The sequence below is a fragment of the Otolemur garnettii genome, unplaced genomic scaffold, assembly GCF_000181295.1.
Source record: "Otolemur garnettii isolate 467f Iridium unplaced genomic scaffold, OtoGar3 scaffold00017, whole genome shotgun sequence".
Lineage (NCBI taxonomy): Eukaryota > Metazoa > Chordata > Mammalia > Primates > Galagidae > Otolemur > Otolemur garnettii.
The window spans coordinates 24,099,512-24,122,664 of record NW_003852412.1 but is presented as its reverse complement, the minus strand read 5'-3'; the positions used below and the strand labels follow the sequence as shown (position 1 = coordinate 24,122,664).

Here is a 23,153-nt window from a genome sequence, read left to right as displayed (position 1 = left end):
TACATTGTATATTTGTTGGTTTACATTTAATTTTTCTATAATAAGTAGAGACAGAATTGTTCATGTTAATCATCTTTAGTTGATGAATTTTTCAAGGCAGTTAATTAGGCCAAAAGATATGAACAAATTTATGACTGTTAGAACATACTCTGTTAATCCTATTTGAAATGTTATCAGGAAATCATGCTTTTAATAGTTCAAAGCAGTGGCATATATCTGTATCTACATAGCTTAAGAGGGAAGGAGGCTTACTATATTGGATATATTAGTAAACAATAAAACTGTGGGGAAATACGAAATCACAGAGAAACATGCACATATTCCAGTATTTGGAGTATAAAGATATTAAGTAAAACTGACTCAATATTAAACAGCACAAAAAACAAGAAAGCATGAGTCTCTTCCAAAATTTAGCTAATACCCCACATCCTGCCCTTACATATCAAGAACTACTGGTGTTTATTTATAGTAATTAATTTAAGTATTAGTGCAGTTTTGTAAGTGTTGCATAAAAGGTAAAGATCATTAAGAAAATGGCATATATTTTTAATGAAGTTTTGTTAACTGGAGACAAACACAGTAAAGAACTCAGGTGCATTTAAACATCCCTCCAGTTTAGCTGAATCTAGCATCTCAACCACGATCATCTCTGCCAGCAGTGAAATGACCTTTGCACTTATGAACTTCCAATGTTGATCAGCAGTATTGCCTTCTCTCCTCAGCTAAGCTATAACCAGCAACAGTTTCTCTGAACATGAAGAATTCAAATTTAACATATCCCAACCCAACTCACTATCTCCACCAAAAAACTGGTCTCCCCCCCAGCAATCACCATAACAGCTACAGTATCACCTTCTATCTATTCATGGCAAGAAATTAGGGCTTATCTATGACATCCTCTCTTACCTGCCCCCATATCTAATCTATCATCAATCCTATGGATTTTACTTGTGAGAAATCTTCTGAATCAATCTACCTTTCTGATTTTCCACCTGCATCACGTACCTCTTGCCAAGTTCTATCATTCAACATCTCTAATCTAAAGGATGAGCCTCCCACTTGTTTTCAGACACCTGGTCTCACTAACTTCTAGTTTTCCCACCATGGCAGTGATAGCTCCCCTTTTAAAACACACAGACACACATACATACAAAAACAGGGAGTCTCTCTGTCTCCCTGCCCCCCTTTCTATCTCCATCTCATCACCCTCTCATAAAGGACATCCCAATACTTTTAAGATAAAGACCATGCTCTTTTAATTCCCTATCGATTTATGTGCTTGCATCTTTGGTTACTCTCAGTACCACTGTTTCCCTCCTGCCGGTGTTTGGGACACACTGGCCTGTTTTTGGTCCCTTGTTAATAGCACAGACTCATCACTGCCACAGTCTGACTTCCCTTCAGTCCTTAAGAAAGTTTTCAGGGCATGTCTTAGACCAAGGCAAGTCCTCCCATTTTGTGTCACGAGGCTAGTTTATTCCATTTTTTTTCATGGCAGTCATCTGTGGATAACTAGAAATGTCCTTGTGTGATTGATTACAGGTCATGATTGTTCCTCACTGCATGCTAAACGTCTTCAGGGCAGAGATACTCCAGGTTTTACTTACCTTTGTTTCCCTGGGGTTTACTACTGTGCTTGGCACATAATTGGCACTTAAAGGTATCTATTAAGCTAATAGAGAGTAGAGTAAGTTTACTCGTCCTTGTGTTCTTTTTCATATTTATTCTTCCTCTTCTATTTAAAGAATTCAGTCACCACTCCACAATCTCTGGCAAGTCATTAATAGGAATAAATATGAATCCTCATAGTCATAGCTCCAATCTGTTACTTTTAATAAAATATTTGACACAATCAAAATAAGAAAGTCCTTGAACACTATTTAATGCATAATTTCAGCTTTCTGGGCATGTATAATAAGCCACTCTAAAAACTACCTACAATCTTTTCATACTTCTACAACCTCAAGTCACAGAAACAAAAGAAATGAAAAGACCTCACAATGGGTCCCTTAATAAGCTCCCACAGTGGGAGCTTCTGGCCCTGCCCAACAGGGCTGTAGAGCTTCAACCCAGACAAGCCCCGACGCGCTCCGTAAGCCCTGGTTAGCCCAGTAGGCAGCAACAGGTCAGGGAATATATACCTCCTCCTGGGGACATCTGACCCCGCCCACCACGAGCAGCGGAGCAGCCACTTCGCCACGCCCAGCCAAGCCTCCAGGCTTCGCTTAGGGATGCCCCAGGGTCAGCGCCCGCCAGTCTGTGCTGCGCAGTCTCTAACCCTGTCTACTCTGAGTGCCTGAGGATGCCAGAGACCTCGCCCTGCCCAGAGACAGATCCCAAAATGCCTAACACTGTCTGCTCCGAAGCAGTAACAGAGCCCAGCCAACAGTCCTGCCTTCACCCAGATTCCAGCCAGGGTCTCACCAGACCTCAGAGCACAGCCAAAAGCTCTGCCTTCACCCAGACTCCAGCCAGGGTCTCACCAGACCTCAGAGCACAGCCAACAGTTCCACTTAACCACAGAGCAAGTTTAAAAAGTCTATTTGCTGGCCCAGGTGCGGTGGCTCAGTCTGCAATCCTAGCACTCTGGGAGGCCAAGGCATGTGGACTGCTTGAGTCAGGAGTTCAGACCAGCCTGAGGAAAAGCGAGATTCCATCTCTTTTAAAAATAGAAGAACTAACTGGGCATTGTGGCCAGTGCCTGTAGTCCCAGCTCCTCAGGAGGCCGAGAGTTTGAGGTTGCTGTGAACTATGACACCACATCACTTTACCCAGGGTGACAGAATAAGACTTTGTCTCAAAAAAAAAAAAAAAAAAGCTGATTTCCTAGAAGTAGAGAGTAGAATAACGGTTGTCAGAGGGAGAAAAAGAGAATGAGGAATTGCTGGTCAAAGGGTACAGAGATTTGGCTAGACAAGAGTAATATGTTTTGAGATCTACCGCATAGCAGGGTGACCACAGTCAATAATAACATACTATATATTCAAAAATAACTAAGAAAGTAAATTTCAAATGTAACATCATGAAAAAGTTCAATGAGTGAGGGGATGGATATGTATTTGCTTTTTTTGTTTTCTGGGTTTTTGTTTTGTTTTGTTTTTGAGACAGCGTCTCACTATGTCACCCTTGGTAAAGTACCACGGCGTCACAGCTCACAGCAACCTCAAACTCCTGGGCCTAAGCAATTCTTTTGCCTCCGCCTCCCAAGTAGCTGGGACTACAGGCACCGGCCACAATGCTTGGCCATTTTCTGGTTGCAGCTGTCATTGTTGTTGAGCTGGCCCAGGCCAGGCTCAAATGCACCAGCCTCAGTGTGTGGCTGGTGCCCTACTCACTGAGCTATGGGCACTGAGCCAAGGGAATGGATATGTTAATCAGCTTGATTTAATCATTCCACATCATATGTACATATCAAAACATCATACTGTACTCCATAAATGTAATACAATTATGATTTGTAAAAGTAAGATAGTAATTTGATGACCAGAGGTAAATCACCCCTGGTTCCTGGTAGTGGCTGTGGAGACTTAGGGTACCAGTGCCTGAAGGTTACGTTGCTGGATAGAGAAAGAGGCAGTCAAGAACCCCAGGGAAAAACTGCAAAAACTGTCTTCTGTATTTGTACTAAATCCTCCAGTCATCTCAATAATTACCATTTACTTTGTACATTTGAAACTTTTGAGTTCAACAAGCCTCATGCATCAGTGTTTCTGAAATTTAAACCTCTACTCTTGTTTCCTCCAGATTTGGGTTCTGCATCCTTAACCACCTGCAGATGCTTCTCTATCATCTCAAACTAAAGAAGCTATAACCAAGCTTGTCATGTCTTTTCTATGTCTTTTCCTAATTTCAATCCCAACCTTTCCTCCCAATTCCCAGTCGCCCAGTTATGAAACTTTTGCTCCTCACATTTGAAATGTCATCAAGTTCTGATGTATGTTCATTTCAAACTTCTACCCACAGTAATATTCATTTCTAATTTCTCACCCCAGCTCAGGGCCTTCTTTCACTCCTGCCTAGGCAGCTGCAATTTACTGCATCCAGCATATTCCATAGGCCAAAGCTAGGAGGAGTAATAAAACATGCCTTTGATCATCACTCGAAGGCTTTGAAATGTCTTCAAGGGTTTGTGTACCTAATTAGCGCTCAGAGTCTGGTCCAGGGACTCCCACAAGTCTTTGAAACACTTTTAGAGGTCAAAACTAATTTCATAATGAAACTAAGACGTTGTTTGTCTACTTCATTCTCATCCTTTCATGCATACCCAGAGTATTGTAGAGGCTGCCTGACTTATGATAATATGCAGCAGACTAAATGCAGATGCAGACATGAGAGTCTAGTATCAGAAAGACACATACTGCATGGTCTCACTTATCCACACAGTCTAAAAAAGTCAAATCCACAGAAACAGATTGTAGAACGGTGTTTTCTGGAGACTAGGAGATGGGAGAAATTAGAGATATTGGTTGAAGGGTACAAACATTCAGTCATAAGATAGGTAACTTCTGCAGATCTAATCTACAGCTTGGTAACTACAGTTAAGAATAATGTGTTATATATTAAAATTTACTAAGAATAGTTCTTAAATGTTTTTTGGTAAATATGTGAAAGTGATGGATAGGTTAATTCGCGTGATTGAGGGAATCATTTCATAATATACAGATAGAAAAAAATCACATGGTACACCTTAAATATATACAACGTTGCTCTGTCAATCATACCTTAATAAAGCTAGAAAAGGTAAGTTTATTTTTTAAAAGGTAATCTGGATGCCATGTATTAAACCAGACATTAAAGAAATTTGTAAAATTTCAGAAAAAAAAAAAACCATGCCACTCTTCCTACAAAGATTTATGTTTTGGAAAATATGGGTTTTAAAAAAAACATGTCACTGATGTTTACACATAATGAGTATACTGTTGTCATTTTAAATAAATTAGAACATATCTTTTAAATTTGTTTTAATTTCTGATACAAAAAGAGTCAATAGATATAACTAATACAAATAAAAGTTCTTTAGGGTCCTCAAACTTTAAAGAGGGAGAAAAATTTCTATGACTAAAATATGAGGATATTGCTGGGCACTTTGAGGCACCAGCAAACCCTAGGCCTGCCATTCCGGGTCCCCTTCCACAGACTCCAGCATGTGTCTCCAGTCTCAGCACCACAACCTTCCCATCATACCCTTTGCCCCAGCACTCCCATCTGCAGTGGTGCTCTCAATGCAGTAAATGCATCTGCCTTTCTCTTCTGCTCAGATTCTTCCCCTGCCTAAAATATTTCCTGCCAATCCACCTAGCCATAGCTCAAGCTTCCTCTTAGATCTCTTAACCCCTTGCAGAGCAAACAGTAAAGTATGGATCCCTCCTTTGCATTAGTAACTTAATATTTTTTCTTGCTTCTCTAAGCAAATGTTAGGCCTTTTAATAAAATATCTAATTGATAACTGTGTGCTATTTAATTTATAGAATTACTCTGTCTCAATTTAAGAACAGAGCTGTGGTTCATCCAGTCAGGTTGGGTTCTAACTTCCTCTAGACACCTGGACAGGAGACGCGATGACCCACTGATGTGTCCCCTTCCTGCACTGTTGCCACTCACCCCACATGGTGGCAGACAAGCACACGTGCCAGCTGGCCTCACTGGCCCACCCAAGTGACTCTACGCCAACCCTAAAATATCTTCCAGTGCCAGACCTTGGGTTCTCAGGAACAGACTTTGTTTCTGAAACCATAGTGATAAAAAATGTCACTTATGTTTCTGATGTGTGAGTTAAATACAGGGGCCAAGAAAGGATTTCACACCATGGAGGAGGCTAGGAAAGTGAATAATGATGGCAGCATTTTCTCCCTTAAAAAAAAAAAATCTAAATGAGAGAATTTGTTATCCCCATATAGTAATACATACTCTGATGCAGAAAAGATATATCTTTACTGCCACTCTTCGTTTTCCTCTAAACAAAAAAAACTTTATCCTTTACTAACATTATCCTTCATATTTTAGTCATTGCGATTATTCTCAGGCACAATGCCCATAGAATTTCAAAAAATTCTGGACTTTTGGAAAGGTTATTAGAAAGATCTTGATTTTACATTTTATAAAATACTCAACATCTGGCAATGTGACAATAAATCCAATTCACTGAAGGAAAAATATCTAATTCCATGAGATTAAAATCGTTCTGGCTGCCCACACTGTCTTTAGGATGGGTTACCAGTTGAAAAACCCTTACCTATTCCTGAGGCTGGTATGAAAGAGTGGATCCTGTTAACAGAAGCAAAATCCAAGGACTGAAAATATCTGAAAGAAGACTGTCCTGTCTCCCAGATGAAAATATCAATTGAATTCTGATTTCCTACAATGGAATAAAAGTCAAATCTTAAGGCAAAAGTTACGGGAAAAAACTGACAAAATTACACAGCAAACTACAGTGAAATTATTAATTTTAATTTAAAAACACATTTCTTCAGAATTCATTTAGTTTAACAAAAACACAACTTAGTAAGAACTATTACAAAGTGCATTTACCACTTGAAAAGAAAAAACAGGGATGATTTTTTTTTATTTTTTAGGAATGGTGAAAGTTTATGAAATTTGCCCGAAGCAAAATAAAGCAAATTGCTATTACTAGGATATACAGAATGGTCTTAAACACCATTTTTTAATATTATAAAATATTCATGGCACCCTAAGTATATTCATATGAAAATTATTTATTTGTACTTGGGGTATAAAATCTTTATAGTTCTTTCAAATTTACCTACCCACTACCAGTTTTATTTTCCTATAACTTTAAAGTAGTAGTCAGAACACCATAAGATGGTGGGCTAATGCTTAAATCTTCTTTTTTCCAAAAACATTCATAGCTAACAGTTAATACTTATCATCTATCAAGAGACATTTAATGGATCACCCAAAAAATTATTACAAGAGCAATTTCATAGAAAACACCATCTAAATGCTAAATGATTTCCGTAGTTATATATGCATTACAAATACTGTATCTTCTCACCTAGAAAGACATTTTTGGCAAAGATCAAGTAAATGTCATTGCCTATAGACAAAGCCTCGACTTGCACTGGCCCTTGGACTGGCACCTCTTCAAAGTTCGTAAACTCATTGCCAGACCATCTGAATAAAAGGCAATCTGGTGTGGCACTGGCCAGGGATACGGCTAAGAACACAGACCCTCCTCTGTTAAATAAGGCAACGCTCAGGACTCCTCGGACAGGTAGGGTCTGATGGGACACAAAGCTTCCTCCGTTCCACCTGAAGACCTGTAGGAAATGTTCAAACATAAAACATTTTATGACTGGGGATTTAGCATCTGTGAGAATTTAACCAATATCATGTGTTTACTCTCCTGGACCCTTATATTTAGTTAAGAGAAGACTTTCATAAATGAGAAAATGCCAAAACTGATCCTCTTCACCGCTTCCTCCTTTTTATCTGGGTGTGCACACATAAGTGCACACAGCCGAATGAACCAAAGAGAGGAGGCTTGAAATCCTGGACAGGGGTTAGTGACAGAAGGGAAAGGCAAAGCCAAAAACAGGAGAGAATTAAAATTAATTCCAGATAGTAAACTTTAAACTAATAACAAGACAGAAAACTTTCTAAAGCTGCAATATCACTGCCAACTGTCCAAGCAATAAAATAAGGAGAAACACCTAAACCTTTCCCGTGCCCCTGGGGGCAGTCAGTGCACGCAATGACTTATCCTTTCAGGATAAGGGCTCGTATGTTTAAAATTAAAAGGAAATTCATATTTTTGCTGGTTTCTTATACAAGCAAGAACACTGCTGGTCAATTTTGCAAAGAATTATCTTTATTCAGTCAATAATTAGGAACTCTGAGCCAGACTTTATGCTAAGAGCTATGGATACAGTGGCCTCTCTCTTTTTGGATCTTAACTATCAGGAAAAGCAAGTAATAAACATATTCAGTAACTGAATAAGTGCACAATTATAAAGCAAGACAATTACTGAAGATGACATTTAGGGTAGGCTGATAGAGAATTATGAAGATACAAGGGAAATCAAGTTAGAAGAAATGACATGAAAAAGTTTCTAAGAGAGAAAAAGTTTGCCAAGGTATGAATAAAGACTGGAATGTATTTACAGTGCTGGGAGAATGAGGAGAGTCAGGACTAGAGGGGGAAGATCACTGAGCACCTGGCATTGGGGGGCCCATATAGTCTATCATCTGTCTAAACAGGACCCTTCAGAGAGTGAGAGAGGCAATGTAAATAACTGTAACAGGTCAACAGCATGATACTGTCCTAGACAAATCAGGAAATTATCTAACTTAAGTCCGCATTAAATAGTTTATAATTTATTCTAAGTATAATTAGAAATTATTGAATAATTTAGATGAAGAATAACATGAGTCAATTAATTTTTTTATTTCAAATTAACATGAGGGTACAAATTTTTAGGTCACATTGTTCTCACTTCCATAGTAAAGTTCCAGTTGTAAAAGAGCCCCTCAACCAGGGGCGTGTTATCCACCCTCACAATGTGCACATCAGGTGAGATCCTGCCTTAGGCCCTCCCTCCTTCTGCCAATCATCCTCCCTCTCTTCCTCTCCTACTTCCCCCTCCCTCTACCCCCCATACTAGACTATATTTGTGTTTTATTGTTAATATGCGCGTAATTGTTTATATTATTGGTTTTGTATTGGTATGGAGTACATTGGATATTTATTTTTCCATTCTTGAGAAACTTTACTAAGAAGAATGCATTTCAATTCTCCATCCAGGTAAATGTAAAAGATGTAAAGGCCCCATCTTATTTTTAATGGCTGAATAGTACTCCATGGTATATATATACCCGTTTCTTGATCCATTCATGGGCTGATGGGCACTTAGGTGGCTTCCATGACTTGGAAAATATGAATTGAGCCACAATAAACAGAAACAATATTTTTTAAGGCACATGTGAAACAAAGTTTACTGAAGAAGAGAAATCTAGGCTCCCAGAGTAAGAAAGCCCACAGAGTAGGATACATCTGCCACAGGCAGAGAACGAGCCTCCACTGCAAGGAGGCCAAGAGGCCTCAATTAATATTTTTAAAAGATTACTACAGCTACTCAATGAAGAAAGTATCAGAGGAAGTCGGAGACAACCAGAGGCCAGCCGGGCTACTCTAACAGTGTGGGTGAAAAATGAGGGCAGTCCGGACTAGGGAGAGAAAGAAGGAAGAGATGAAAGAAGTTTCTGCACCTACTGAGAAATACAGTCAACAACACTTAGTGATAAAATAGGTATGAAAGAATAAAAAGGAGTAATCAAGCAAGGACTACCCCAGGATTCTCTGCAACACAATTGCATTTATGGGGTTGCTATTTCCTAAGATGACAGCAAGCATCAGAGTAACAAGCTTCACAGAGAAAATGAAAAGTTCCATTTGGGATATGTTAAATATTACATACCTAAAATATAGTTATTTCAGTTGTCATGTGAATAGGCAGCTAGATCTGGAAATCTGGAATACAGAGGAAAGGCTGCAGGTATCATTTGAAAGACAGTAACCTACAGCAGATCAGCTAAAGCCAGGGATTATAAAATTACCCAGAGTGAGTGAAGAGAGAAAGACGAAATTTGAACTACAAGTGAATCTTTCTAGTTCAAAATTCTAAGATACCTAAGTTCAGAAAAGAGAGGAAAAACTGGCAATGGATGATGAGAGAGAGAGAAAATCTGTCAGGAGTCTCAGAAAGCAAGAGAAGAAATGGTTACGTTTTTGGTTAATGGTTAATGTCCAGTGTCTCAGAAAGCAAGAGAAGAAATCGTTAAGTTGTTTTTTTTGTTTTTTTTTTTTTGTTTTTTTTGACACAGAGCCTCAAGCTATCCCCCTGGGTAGAGTGCCGTGGCATCACAGCTCACAGCAACCTCCAACTCCTGGGCTCAAGGGAGTCTCCTGCCTCAGCCTCCCAAGTAGCTGGGACTACAGGCGCCACCACAACACCTGGCCATTTTTTGGTTGCAGCCATCATTGTTGTCTGGCGGGCCCGGGCTGGGGATTTGAACCCGCCACCTTAGGTGTATGTGGCTGGCGCCTTAGCCACTTGAACCACAGGCGCCGAGCCGAAATCGTTAAGTTTTAAGGATGATTAATTTTTCTAGACTGGTAAAATATGACATTGGTACTTTGATGGAGATTGCACTGAATCTGTAAATCACTTTGGGCAGCACAGACATTTTAACAGTGTGATTCTACCAATCCAAGAGCAGGTTATGTTTTACAGTTGTCTGAGTCATCTATGATTTACTTCCTCCTTGTAAAGATCTTTCACCTCTTTGGTTAAGAATAGGTATTTTATTTTCTTTGTAGCTACCGTGACTAGTATTCTTTGATTTGACTTACTTGATGGTTTTTGGTATATAGAAATGGTACCAATTTATGTGCACTGATTTTTCTAACCCAAGATTTTGCTGAATTTATTTATCAATTCCATTAATTTCTTGGTGGTATCTTTGGGATTTTCTAGCTACAAGATCAGGTAGTTCCCAAAAGCAATAGTTTGATCTTCTCTTTTCCAATTTAGATACACTTTAATTATTTTTCTTGCTGACTGCTCTGGCTAGAACTTTAGGGCTATGTTGAATAGAAGTGGTTAACAGTGGGCACCCTTGTCTTTTGCCAGTTATCAGGGAAATGTTTTCAGATCCTTTCCATTCAGCATGATCTTGGCTGTTTGGAACTAAAAAGGAGCCCAGGTCGCTAAAGCCATCCTAAACATAAAGAACAAATGTGGATGCATCACATTACCAGTTTTCAAACCTTACTACAAGGCTATAGTAGCCAAAACAGCATGGTATAGACAGAACCCAGCATAGAGAACCCAGACAGAAAACCATCCACCTACTCCAACTGATCTTCAACAAAGCAGACAACTATGCATGCTGGGGAAAAGAATCTCCATTCAATAAATGGTGCTGGGAAAACAGGATAGCCACATGGAAAAGGAAACATATCTCTTATAACTCGCAAGAATTAAGGCAAGATGATTAAGGCTCAAAACCATAACAACTCCAAAGAAAAACGTAGGAAAGAATTTATGAAAAAGACCCAATGGCAATCACAGTAACAACAAAAATAAATAAATAGGTTTAACTAAACTAAAAAACTTCTGCACAGCTAAAGAAATAATCAACAAAGCAAATAATGCTGGGCACGGTGGCTCACGCCTGTAATCCTAACATTCTAGGAGGCCAAGGTGGGTGAAATGCCTGAGCTCAGGAGTTCGAGACCAGCCTGAGCAAGAGCAAGACCCCATCTCTAAAAAAATAGCTGGGCGTTGTGGTGGGCGCCTGTAGTTGCCATGAGCTGCAATGCCACAACACTCTACAGGGGGCAACAAAGTCAGACTGTCTCAAAAAAAAAAAGAAAGAAAAAGCAGCACATAGATGATCTACACAATTGGAGAAATTTTGTAAGCTATACCTCCAATAAAAGGCTAATATCAAGAATCTGCAAAAGAACTCCAGGAAATCAGCAAGAAAGAAAAAAACAAAAAGTGGCAAAAGACACAAACAGAAAAAAGCTTTTTTTTTTTTTTTTGCTTTTATTTATTTATTTTTTTTTAATGGAGACAGAGTCTCACTATGTGTCCTTCAGTAGAGTACATAGCTCACAGCAACCTCTGCCAACCCCTGGATCCCTGGGTTTAAGTGATTCTCTAGCCTCAGCCTCCCAAGTAGCTGGGACTACAGGCGCCTGCCAGAACGCCCGGCAATTTTTGGTTGAGACGGGGTCTCACTCTAGCTCTCCTTCTGGCTCATGCTGGTCTCGAACCTTTGAGCACAGGTCATCCACCCGCCTCGGCCTCCCACAGCGCTGGGACAACAGGGGTGAGCCACCACCACTCCCGGCCAGAAAGAAGCTTTTCAAAAGAAGATAGACACATGGCCAATAAACAGATGAAACAATGCTTGATGTCACTAATCAGCAGGGAAATGCAAATTAAAACCACAGTGAGATACCACCTTTCCCTTGTTAGAATGGCTTCTATTAAAAAAAAAAAAAAACCCAGACATTGGCATGGATGGAGAGAAAAAGTAATGCTTATACACTGTTGGCAGAACTACAAATTTGTACAACCTCTATGGAAGACAGTATGGAGATACCTCAAAGAACTAAAAGTAGACCTAACATTAGATCCAGGAATCCCACTACTGGGTATCTACCCAAAGGAAAAGAAGTCACTTTATCAAAAAGACACCTCCAATCAAATGTTTAATGCAACACAAGTCACAATCACAAAGATATGGAATCAACCCAAGTATTCATCAATTCATGAATAGATCGACAAAATGTGATATACCCATACTATGGAGAACTACTCAGCCATAAAAAAGAATGAATTGATGCCTTTTGCAACAATTTGGATGGAACTGGAGACCATTATCCTAAGTGATGTATCTAAAGAGTGGAAGGTGTACTTGCTATTACCTGGAACTAACCAATGAGCACACAGAGGAATATAAAACTTAGTGAAATCAAGCAGGGAGAAGGAGTGTGGAAGGGTGGGGCAAAAACCTCCCAAAAGAGTTTAAAGAACACTGTTTGGGTGATCAGGACACTTACAGATGTGACTCAGGCATTGCAAAAGTGATACATGTAACCAAAATATTTGTACCCCTTTCATACTTTGAAATAAATAATAATAAATTTGAGGCTGCAGTGACTGTCACCTGCTGATGGCATGTATGGTAATGATAGAAAAACATGCACTGGGTTTGGCCACCTAGTTGTTATCAGTGAGCACAAAGAAATAAAGACAAAACAAGGAGCTCATGCCTTCAAAGAATGTCCTATAGAGGGGAGGGAGAAAAGAAGTGAAACAAAACTAGGAGTTTCTTTCTAAGCTGGGCAATCCTAAACTGATTGTCAGAGTCAACAGAGAGATGCCAGAGATGAGGGGAGTGACTAAGCCAAGGGTCCTCAAACTTTTTAAACAGAGGGCCAGTTCACTGTCCCTCAGAGCATTGGAGGGCTGGAGGGCCAGACTGCAGGCCCCGGGACGAGTTGGCTGCTAAGAAGGACAGGCAGCAGTGGCAAAAACACCCAGCAGGCCAGATAAATATCCTAGGCGGGCTGCATATGGCCTGTGGGCCGTAGTTTGAGGACGCCTGGACTAAGCCTTATGAAGAGGGTGCCTATGGGACAGGCTTCTGGGACAGACTGCAGCAGAAGTGAGTTATAAGACTGGGTTTGAAGTGGGGTTTTGAATTTGCGCTGGGAAAGATGAGGATCTCCCTTCTGGTAGCTTTCATTTCAACGAGATTGTTAGCTAAAAATGAGTTGAGAAGTCTGAAGAGTGGCAAAAATGATAAAATAAGCATCATCAGGATTACAAGATCATGTTTACTAGAGCAACGGGGCGTTTCTGGAGTTATGCTAAATGTCCGTGTGGCAATGTTAATTATAAATTTTTAGTGATATCCGTCTGGTTGTACATGTATGATTTTTCTCCATGATGTTTTCCAACTCAGTTAAATTCTAATGAAATGTTCATTTTTATTAGTATATTTGCTTTGGGTCATGAAGATAATATAATATTTATAACCCTATTATTTAAAAATTAGCTGTAATTAATTAACATTCACATTCCACTTTGCTATTTTAGCACAATCAAATCACTATTTTCTTTTCTACTAAACCTACAGACCAGGGGTGTCCAACCTGCGGCCCACAGGCCCATGGTGATTTTGTGAGGACTTTTTTTACTTCCCTGTGGTGTCAGATCTCATAAAAAGTATGCACAGGTCTTGTTTTTGCTCATCAGCTTTTATTAGTGCTTGTGTATTTGACATGTGGCCCCAGACAACTCTTATTCTTCCAATACATTGCAGAGATTATAAAAAGGTTGAACACCCTGCTAATAAACCATGTCTTTGATAAATTTTGATTCTGGTATTAAAAAGAAAAGGGAAGGAGAAGTGCCTGTGGCTCAAAGGAGTAGGGTGCCAGCCCCATATGACGGAGATGGAGGTTTCAAACCCAGCCCAGGCCAAAAACTGCAAAAAAAAAAAAAAAAAAAAAAAGAAAGAAAAGAAAAGGGAAAAGGGGCTTCATTTTAAAAGAATCAAACCTGAGTTAATTCAGAATCATCTCTTTGACTTGCAATGATTAAATAATCTTGACCATTTGAAGTAAAATATCTTACTTGAGAACTTTCCGAAATATTGATTGTTTGTACCTGCAGAGAAGACAGAAGAATGGGAATAAAGATTTAAAGACTTTAAGAAACGCATCGAATATACTGATAGTGTGAGTTTGTATCTGAAGCTAAAGACTTGAATATTCTAATCCCTAGGTATACATATCTAAGTGCCATTTCAAAAAGATAAAAATGTCTCCAGATTAAGATACCTTGCTAAAATGTATACATTAATTTGCAGAAAGTCCATTTTCACATTAAAAAACAGCATATACTGTCTTCCGTTTTGACCAAGCTCTTGAATCTTAATTGCTTTTAAATTAAGTAACCTATTAAAAAATGAAGATTTTTCTTTACCAGGAATAATTTAAATCCAGATGTGAATGTATATACACTGTTAACAGAAGGCTTTTCTTCTCTTTCTTCATGAGTAATCACAAAGTAGGGAGAAAGACCAATGTCAAAGGCCTCACAAGTTTTAGGGTTTTCTACACTGAAGTCCTAGGAAAGTGAAAATAAGAATAACAGTAAATCGTATTTGCATCTAGAACTTCTCTGCACAATTTATTTTATGTACTAAGTAAGTGATCTTTACCTCAACTGGAATAAAAATCCCTTGCCATCGATAAACAGTAACAGATGATTTTCTTAACATTATGCCATATACTGAATTCTCCAAGGTAAAAAAACACCAGCCAGAAGCTGATTCATCCAAAACAGTTTGAAATATGGAAAACACAAGATCCATTCCCCCTGAAAACATAAATCATGATTTAATAGTGTACAATGCCATCCAGACCTCATCTATTCTGATTGTTCACACAGTAAAACTAGTGAGTTTGTTATGGCAAATGAAGATCCTTTCCTGATGTCTGTGTGTACACAAGTATGAAGAGGAAAGAGGCAAGTCGGGAGTTTAAAAATCACTACACATAATGATTAGGAAAAGAAAAATTGCTAATACTCAATGCCCACATAGACTTTTCCAAGGAATATTTTAAAGTAAATACTATATATACATATATTTTAAAGGGAATAAGCTGAATATGGTTTTTACCAACTTTTTTCTTTTTTTTGAGACAGAGCCTCAAGCTGTCCCCTGGGTAGAGTGCCATGGCATCACAGCTCACAGAAACCTCTAACTTCTGGGCTTAAGTGATTCTCTTGCCTCAGCCTCCCAAGTAGCTGGGACCACAGGCACCCACCACAACGTCCAGCCATTTTTTGGTTGCAGTTGTCATTGTTGTTTGGCAGGCCCAGGCTGGATTCTAACCCGCCAGCTCTGGTGTATGTGGCTGGCACCCTAGCTGCTTGAACTACAGGCACCGAGCCCATTTTTACCAACTTTATTATAAAGATGATACAAATACAACTGACACATTTTAAAACAATAAAGTTCCTTTATAGAAACATGCTAAATGTTAAGTTTTAAAACTTATGCTATTTGTTTGAAATTATACTCATCTAATTTCTCCCTCTACATTTTACGTATTATAAGAATGCCAACACAGACTCATATACTTTAAATGGCTGTCAAGGTTTTATCAAACTGCTATAACTGGTACATGTCCTAAAATTGTGTACTGGGGAGAGAGACAGAGAGAGAGAGAGAGAAACTTCTATCTAATGAAGAATAACTACAGAAAAAGTGTCTATAGTTTATGAACCTATTAACCAAAGAAAGTATGTTCTTTAACTTTGGCTAAAGGTGTGAGCATGACACAGCAACAGCAGACATCAAGGTTGAAACCTAGGTTCCCTATAAATGACTAACCATTTTTAGATTACCAATGCAAGAAGACATGATGTCCACGCCTTATAGGTAATACTCATTAGCAATTTCCTTTCCTAAAAATCTAGCATTTTCAATTCCTATTTTTTAAAGGTATGCCAAAATTTTTCATTAAGAGTCTTGAATGGTCCTAACATATAGAAAAATGCTTCTCTCCGATAATTCAAAGATAGTGAACGAAGATTAAGCAATGACTGTGGAAATTTAAGAATCCCCAACACATACGTTCAGAAGTACTTAAAACACACACACACACACACACACACACACAAAGCCCAAACAATAATGAGAATTCTGAATTAGAAACTGTAAGCTTTCTTTTTTTAGATCTCATCTCTACCTATCTTTTAGGCAATCACCCACTACTGATCATCTTGATCATCTTTTTTCTTTTCTAAATATTCAATCTTTCTTCACCCACCATACTTTTTCCATCCAACCTAAACACACATGGGTCTCTCCAACCTAAACAAAAGCCTTTTGAATTTTATGCCCCATCACTACCTTTTCTACATCCTACTACTTTCCCAGCCAAACTTCTTGAAATAAATTTGAGGTCTCTATTCTTTAACCTCCACTCAAAGTGTTATTTAATTTCCATTCCTCTGTACAAATAGCTCTTGCAATGGTCACTAATGCTTTCTGAGCCTTCAATGGTCACTAATTGATAACTCTTATGGTTATTTTTCATATTCTCACTTTAATGGACATCTCATTAGCAGCTGACATGGCTTAACTTCACTTTCCATTTCAAAACACTTTTCTTCCTCCAGTGTCTGCCCTCCCATGTCCTCCGAGGTTTCTCAGTGGGTCTTCCAAGTCTCCTTCATTGGGTCATGGTCTATCCCTAGCCATTGGATCTGAGTCACCTTGGAGTTCAGTCTGGGTCTCCTCCCCTCTCTATCATCAGCCTTTCTTTTCAGATTACTTCATCAATTTCCATACCTTCAAATACAATATACATAGCTAAATATCTCCATGTTTTTTTCTTCAGCAGAATCTTCCTTTGAATCTAGACAAATTTATTTTTAAAAGTAAATCAAACTCAACATGTGACAAACCACATTTACCTTACTCCCTCCACCAAAATAATACAATACTTTTTTTTTTCAGAATTCAACCTAAGTTAATTCAGAATCATCTCTATGACTTGCAATGATTAAATAGTCTTGACCCTCTGAAGTAAAATGTCTTGCTTGAGAACTTTCCAAAATAACAATTGTTCGCACCCTTTCTTGGTGGTAGCACGACTCCTCACCCAACGGCATAAGCGAGAGACCTGGAGTCAGGCCTGGCCTCTCCCCTCCCTCACCTTCACATCTGACCCATCACCTCGTCTAAGTCACCAGAACCTTTCCCCCACATCCCCTCTTCTCTTCTGTAGCAGCCCATTCTTTACTTGGCACTGTGAATAACAATGTCAAAATCCAAACGTGATTATACCCTACTACATATCTCCATGGTAACCCTCTTCCGTGCCCGAACCACCCAGAGCCTCCTTTAACTACAGGATAATGACTGACATCCACCATCCAGTTCATGGATGATCTGGTCTTATCTAGCCATCCAAGCTCAACACTTTTCCATGTCGAACATCCCCTCTAAGTTCTTTACTTACAAAATTATGCCTCAGGGCTCTGCCTTGACAGCCTCCACTCTTGCCTCCACCTTCCCCCAAACCAGTCCTTTGCAGAATCAATCACCACTGATCATTCAGTTTGAGTTCAAAGAGTAATATGTCTTGGAAGCTACTCTCCTACATTCCTTCACCACTTAGAATCTTCCCTTTAAAACATTTTTTATAGTTTGAACTACACATTGGTTTTTAAGCTCATTTGATTTATTTCTGTTACCCACGAATTCTGAGTTCCATGAGACCAGTATCACAGCTGGCACATGACCAGCACTCAATAAATATTTGTACATGCGATAAAATAATTAGATGTCTGTTCTTCATTTTCAACAGATGCGTAAGATACAATTCATGGAAAACATGTAAATCTTACACATGCAGTATTTCTTGGTCATAGAATTTTTTCTCCTAAGAAAGGAAACATACTCATGCCAAAGGCTGTTTCAGAGACTGTCTCCCACTGCACACTCACGGTCAGGTCAATGCCATTAGTGCGTGACACATTTAAATACACCACCCTGCTGGCCTCTTCGATGTCTATGGAGCTGGCTCTAAAAGAAACAAAAAGATTGTGGAAAGCAGAAAAAGGGTATAATTTCTACATATTTAAAATACATATCATATTGCTAGAATTAATACTTAATGCACTTTTAAATTTACACAACCCCTGATGAGATCTACAAATTTTATACAACAAGAAAACTAGACTCTAAATTCAAAAATACTCATTTATAGAAGACACATTTTTGAAGAGCAGAAAGGCAACACCCTGATACCACGATCAGACTGAAACCCTGTAACTTCAGTCAAGTCACACTGTGGACTCTAAGAAAGAAATACAACCGCCATTCCTAAGTTTCTTCACACATACATCAAGAACGGTTTATAGAGAAAAAAAAATAAGTCAGGAAATTCTTACCATGTTAACAAAACTAGGCTCTATTAAAGCATTTTTAAAGATATAAAAAATAAATATCTGTCAGCTTCTAGAGGAAATTTTAAAACTTCAATCACGTTTATATACGCTTGAAAAGTCATTCACTTGGTTTGAGCAGCTAAGTATATTTTATATTATTTCTTGCTTCATATTAATTTTAAAAACACAAAATAGCATATAGAGGTTGACCTGAAAGTGTGAACTCTGAGCAAACAGGGATTCTAATAATACCTTTACACAGGACGTGCTGAGGTTTTTGAGGATCCCTGCAACGAGAGAGCGAATGGCCTCTCTGGATCTATCTTCTAGAGTTCATTTTAAAAGTCCCTTTGAAAATATCAGAGATATATTTCCTTCTGCATTTTCTTATATTGAAAAATATTCTCTACTTAGCTTCAGAAGTGATAATTTCCTTATGAATGAACTATACCTATTTTCAACTGCAGAAATACTGAACAGCCCCAAAGGGGCCTGGTTTTGCAAAACTGTTATCAGGGTCTGAACATGCGCCCCTAGTCTAGCGCCTCCAGTTGGATTAAACAAGGTGCACACGAAATGCTCATCCATTTCTGGTTCCGTGTCTAATATAGCAGATATGTGTAGGGCCTGAAAACGAAATCAAAAGACACAGTTACCAGAATACTATATGTTCACAACACACATATGGAGAAATTTACTAGACACTTTTAATGACAAAATAATATATTTTAGAAAATATTGCCTCTTTTTATTTAATTATTGATCCCTATAATGGTTATAACTGTTTCAAGTTACTACTTCATAGAAGTGTCTAAAAATAAGTATTTATGACTTAAAAATCACACTCATTGAAAAATTAAATTTATGTCTTCAGTTTTGCTACCTTTTTATCCTGTCCCAGACACATAACTTTCTTAATCTCACTCTAGTCCAGGATTCGCTGTTAAAAACCAGTTCTAGTCAGAGCAGGCTCAAATTAGAAACAATGTTCATCAGCAGAATGGACAAATTCATCAACAGTGGTCCATTCAATCAAATGCTATCCAGTGATTAAAAAAAAGAACCAATTACTGATGCACGCAACTATCCAGATCTCAGAAAGTACGTGAGTACAAGAGGCCGAGCACAGAGAGTACACACTGGGGGGTAATATTTGTATGAAGCTCAAGAATCAGAAAAATGGGCCTTCAGTGACAGAAAGTGGAGACTAGAAATCAGACAGTGGTTTCCTCTGATACGAGCAAGGCACAAGAGCAAATCTTCTGGGTGACAGTAAAGCAAAACATCTTCATCTGAGCGGTAATTACATGTGAGCGCAATTTGTGTACTTCACTGTTCATCCCTCTAAACAGAAAGATGTAGGAAAAGCAGTTATGTGGGTTTACAAATGTATTGAATCAGTTTCCTATAACATTTAACTTGTCAAATGAACAGAAAAGCCTTTAAAAACACTATGAAAAGGAGTCTTTTAAGAAAAAAGCCACAATAAAAAATATAAAATACACAAAAAAGAAAATATTTTAAAAGTGTAAATAAAACAATGACATATTCATAAAATACCTCAAATTTGGATTTTTAAAATATCCATTTTAAGAATTATGTGTCCTTGAACAAACCAACTAAAGGATTTAAAACATGAACAAATGGACACGTTCATTTGAAATGAATGTGCACTCATGAATGTGCTGAAGTTTACTTATACAAACTCATCAGTAAGAAAATTAAACCTTGGATGGACTGTTTTAGATGAAATAACATCAAATATATTATTTTAGAGTTGCTAAATTTTACATGCTGGCTTAAAAAATGTCCAAACTATTGCAGTGAGCTATTTTCAACTTAAACTGTGTTTTAAAATTAAAGTTTAGGAGCAGGAACAGAAAGATATTATATAGAAAAAGAGATTTTTGGAAGATAAACTGTGGGTACAGATAAGGTTTGTGAATGATTCATCTCAAACCCAGCATTTTTTCACCAAGAAGCTACTTCTGTTCTCAAATAAGAAGTCTGAATGAGTAAGCAGTTAAATTTGGTTCAACATGTGTCAGGAGGAAAGTGACCAGCTGGAGCTTAATGCATACAAAGAATGGCTTGATGTTTCTTTTAGTTTATGGTTTATAAACAACATAAAATGAAGTATACCTTTTAAAAGTGCTTAAATTTAAAATAGCACTATACAATACATATATTTTCTTCATTATTTGCATAGCTCTCTATCCTATTGACAGCAGACTTCTCCAGACGCAGACTATAGGAACTGTATGGCACTATAGCACTACTCACATCACAATATAATCGTATCTTTACCTATCATCTCAGCAGGGAGCACTATTTTTTTTCTTTCTAGTACTTAGGGCACTCCTCTAAGAAAAAATTATTTTGTAAATATTTAAGATATTCTTACATTCTCACTAAAGGTTCTTACTGTACCTTGACTCGAACACCTTCTTCTAAAACAATATAGCCTTTGGAAGGAGTCAAATCTTTAGATTCTGCTGAAGAACTCATTTCTGTCACAATGTACTGAACCGTCACGGTTCCAAACAGCCCTTGTGCTGGCTCCCGAACTATGTACAACACGGCTACACTCTCCTGGACGTACAGAGCTGTCGGTTCTCTTAGGAAGAAGTGTTCACTGTTATTAAATGACAGAACTCCAGGGCCATCATCGTTAGCGAGGACAACAATTAAGGCTGTCAAAATAAAAAATATTCAGGCAATAAATGAAAATATGGTGGATTAAAAATGCTGAAAAGAGTATAGATGTTTAATGACATTAACTCTTTACCTAAGATGATCACTCTAAGATCACCTTTAAAATGAGAGAAAAATTTTAAAGCATTTCATAATTTCCATATTTACTCACAATATAAAAATACTCAATAACCCTGAGATAATGGCAGCTTTTTCAACCTGATAAAGCCAACAGCAAATATCAATGTTGAATTATTAGAAGCATTCCCACTAAAAAAAACAGATGGTAACAGCTGTCTTCACTGCTACTATTCCAGATTGTTCTGGGAGTAACACGTGCAAGAGCAATGGGCAGAAAGAGTCAGACTGCCCTACTTCCTAGATGGCAAGATTATCGAAGCAGAAAATGCAAGAAAAAAAATGACTAGAACCATAAGAGTTCAAAATGTAAAGTGAGAAACCTCCAAAAATCAAGCATTCTATTTTCTACTGTCACCAATAGTAACTGCAACAACTAATACTGTTAAGAATGCAATTGCTCAAGACCAGCCTGAGCAAGAGTGAGACCCTGTCTCTAAAAAATAGCCAGGCATTGGGTGGCACCCATACCTCAGTGGGTAGGGCACCAGCCACATATACCAGGGCTAGCAGGTGCAAATCCAGCCCAGGCCAATTAAAACAACAACAACAACTGCAGCAACAACAACAAAAAACCATTAAATTTGATTTTGTTTTGCTCGAAAAAAAAAAAAAATAGCTGGGCATCGTGGTGAGCACCTGAGGTCCCAACTTACTAGGAAGCCTGAGGCAAGAGAATCACTAAAGCCCAAGAGTTGGAGGTTGCTGTGAGCTGTGATGCCATAGCACTCTACTAAGGGTGACATAGTGAGACTCTGTCTCTAAAAAGAAAAAAAGAAAATAAAAAAGAAAATTAATGGCTAATTTATATCAACAGTCCCCATTCCCCAATCTTTCTGGCACCAGGGACCAGTTTCACAGAAGACAATTTTTCCATGGATTGAGGGTGGGGGGTGATGCTTTCCGGATGATTCAAGTGCACTACATTTATTGTGCACATTGTAATGTATAATGAAATAATTAACAACTCACCATAGTGCAGAATCAATGGAAACCCTGAGCTTGCTTTCTTGCAACTAGACAGTCCCAGTGGGGTGATGGGAGGCAGTGACACCCGAAGTGTGTTGCTTATGCCCTCGGCTCCACCTGAGATCATCAGGCATTAGATTCCCATAGGACCACATGATCTAGATCCTTTGTATGTACAGTTTGCAGTCAGGCTGCACTCCCAGAATCAATTCTGCCATGGACCTGACAGGAGGTGGAGCTCAGGAGGCGACACCTCCCCTGCTGCTCACCTCCTGCTATATGGCTGGTTCCGAACAGACCACAGACCAGTGCCATCCACGGCCTGAAGGGTGAGGACCACAGCTCTATATGATACCAGGGTATTGATTTATACATTCTAGGAGAAAAATGAGCCATTGTATTCTTGCCTCACTCACTACGAAAAAATTAATTCCTTGTATGTTGAATAATTAAATGTAAATCAAACCTATGAAAATACTACAAAAAATATACTAAAATATATTATAGTATCTAGGTAAAGATTTTTTAATTTTTAAAGAATGTTTATATAATAAAAGATACCATATAAACTTCAAAGATAAATTATAGACTAGAATAAATGTCTGCAATATATTTAAAAAGCAAAACACTGAGTTAAGAATATATGAATATCCCTACAAACTGGTAAAAAAAAAGCACACAAAACAGAAAAGTGCATAAAGCATATAAAAAACAGAATCACACACAGTAAAACACAACTAGCCAAGGTCAAACTCACCGACAAACGGGAAAATCCACAATAATGCACAAAACAGCCACATAGTTTTCTTTCTTTTTTTTTTCTTTTTCTTTTTTTTTTTTTTT

General features: G+C 38.2%; 1 protein-coding gene across 1 annotated transcript in view; it reads right to left on the bottom strand.

Annotated features, from left to right (window-relative positions):
• Positions 1-23,153, bottom strand: part of ADGRV1 (adhesion G protein-coupled receptor V1) — a 552,089-nt gene that overhangs the window by 391,923 nt on the left and 137,013 nt on the right. Inside the window, exons 43-50 of the mRNA XM_012802802.2 lie at positions 20,940-21,202; positions 18,961-19,136; positions 18,020-18,144; positions 14,764-14,921; positions 14,526-14,669; positions 14,100-14,207; positions 7,013-7,277; positions 6,233-6,355 (exon numbers count right to left, since the gene is read on the bottom strand). Of these exons, the coding sequence (XP_012658256.2) occupies positions 6,233-6,355; positions 7,013-7,277; positions 14,100-14,207; positions 14,526-14,669; positions 14,764-14,921; positions 18,020-18,144; positions 18,961-19,136; positions 20,940-21,202 (1,362 nt within the window). The remainder of the gene's footprint in view (positions 1-6,232; positions 6,356-7,012; positions 7,278-14,099; positions 14,208-14,525; positions 14,670-14,763; positions 14,922-18,019; positions 18,145-18,960; positions 19,137-20,939; positions 21,203-23,153) is intronic.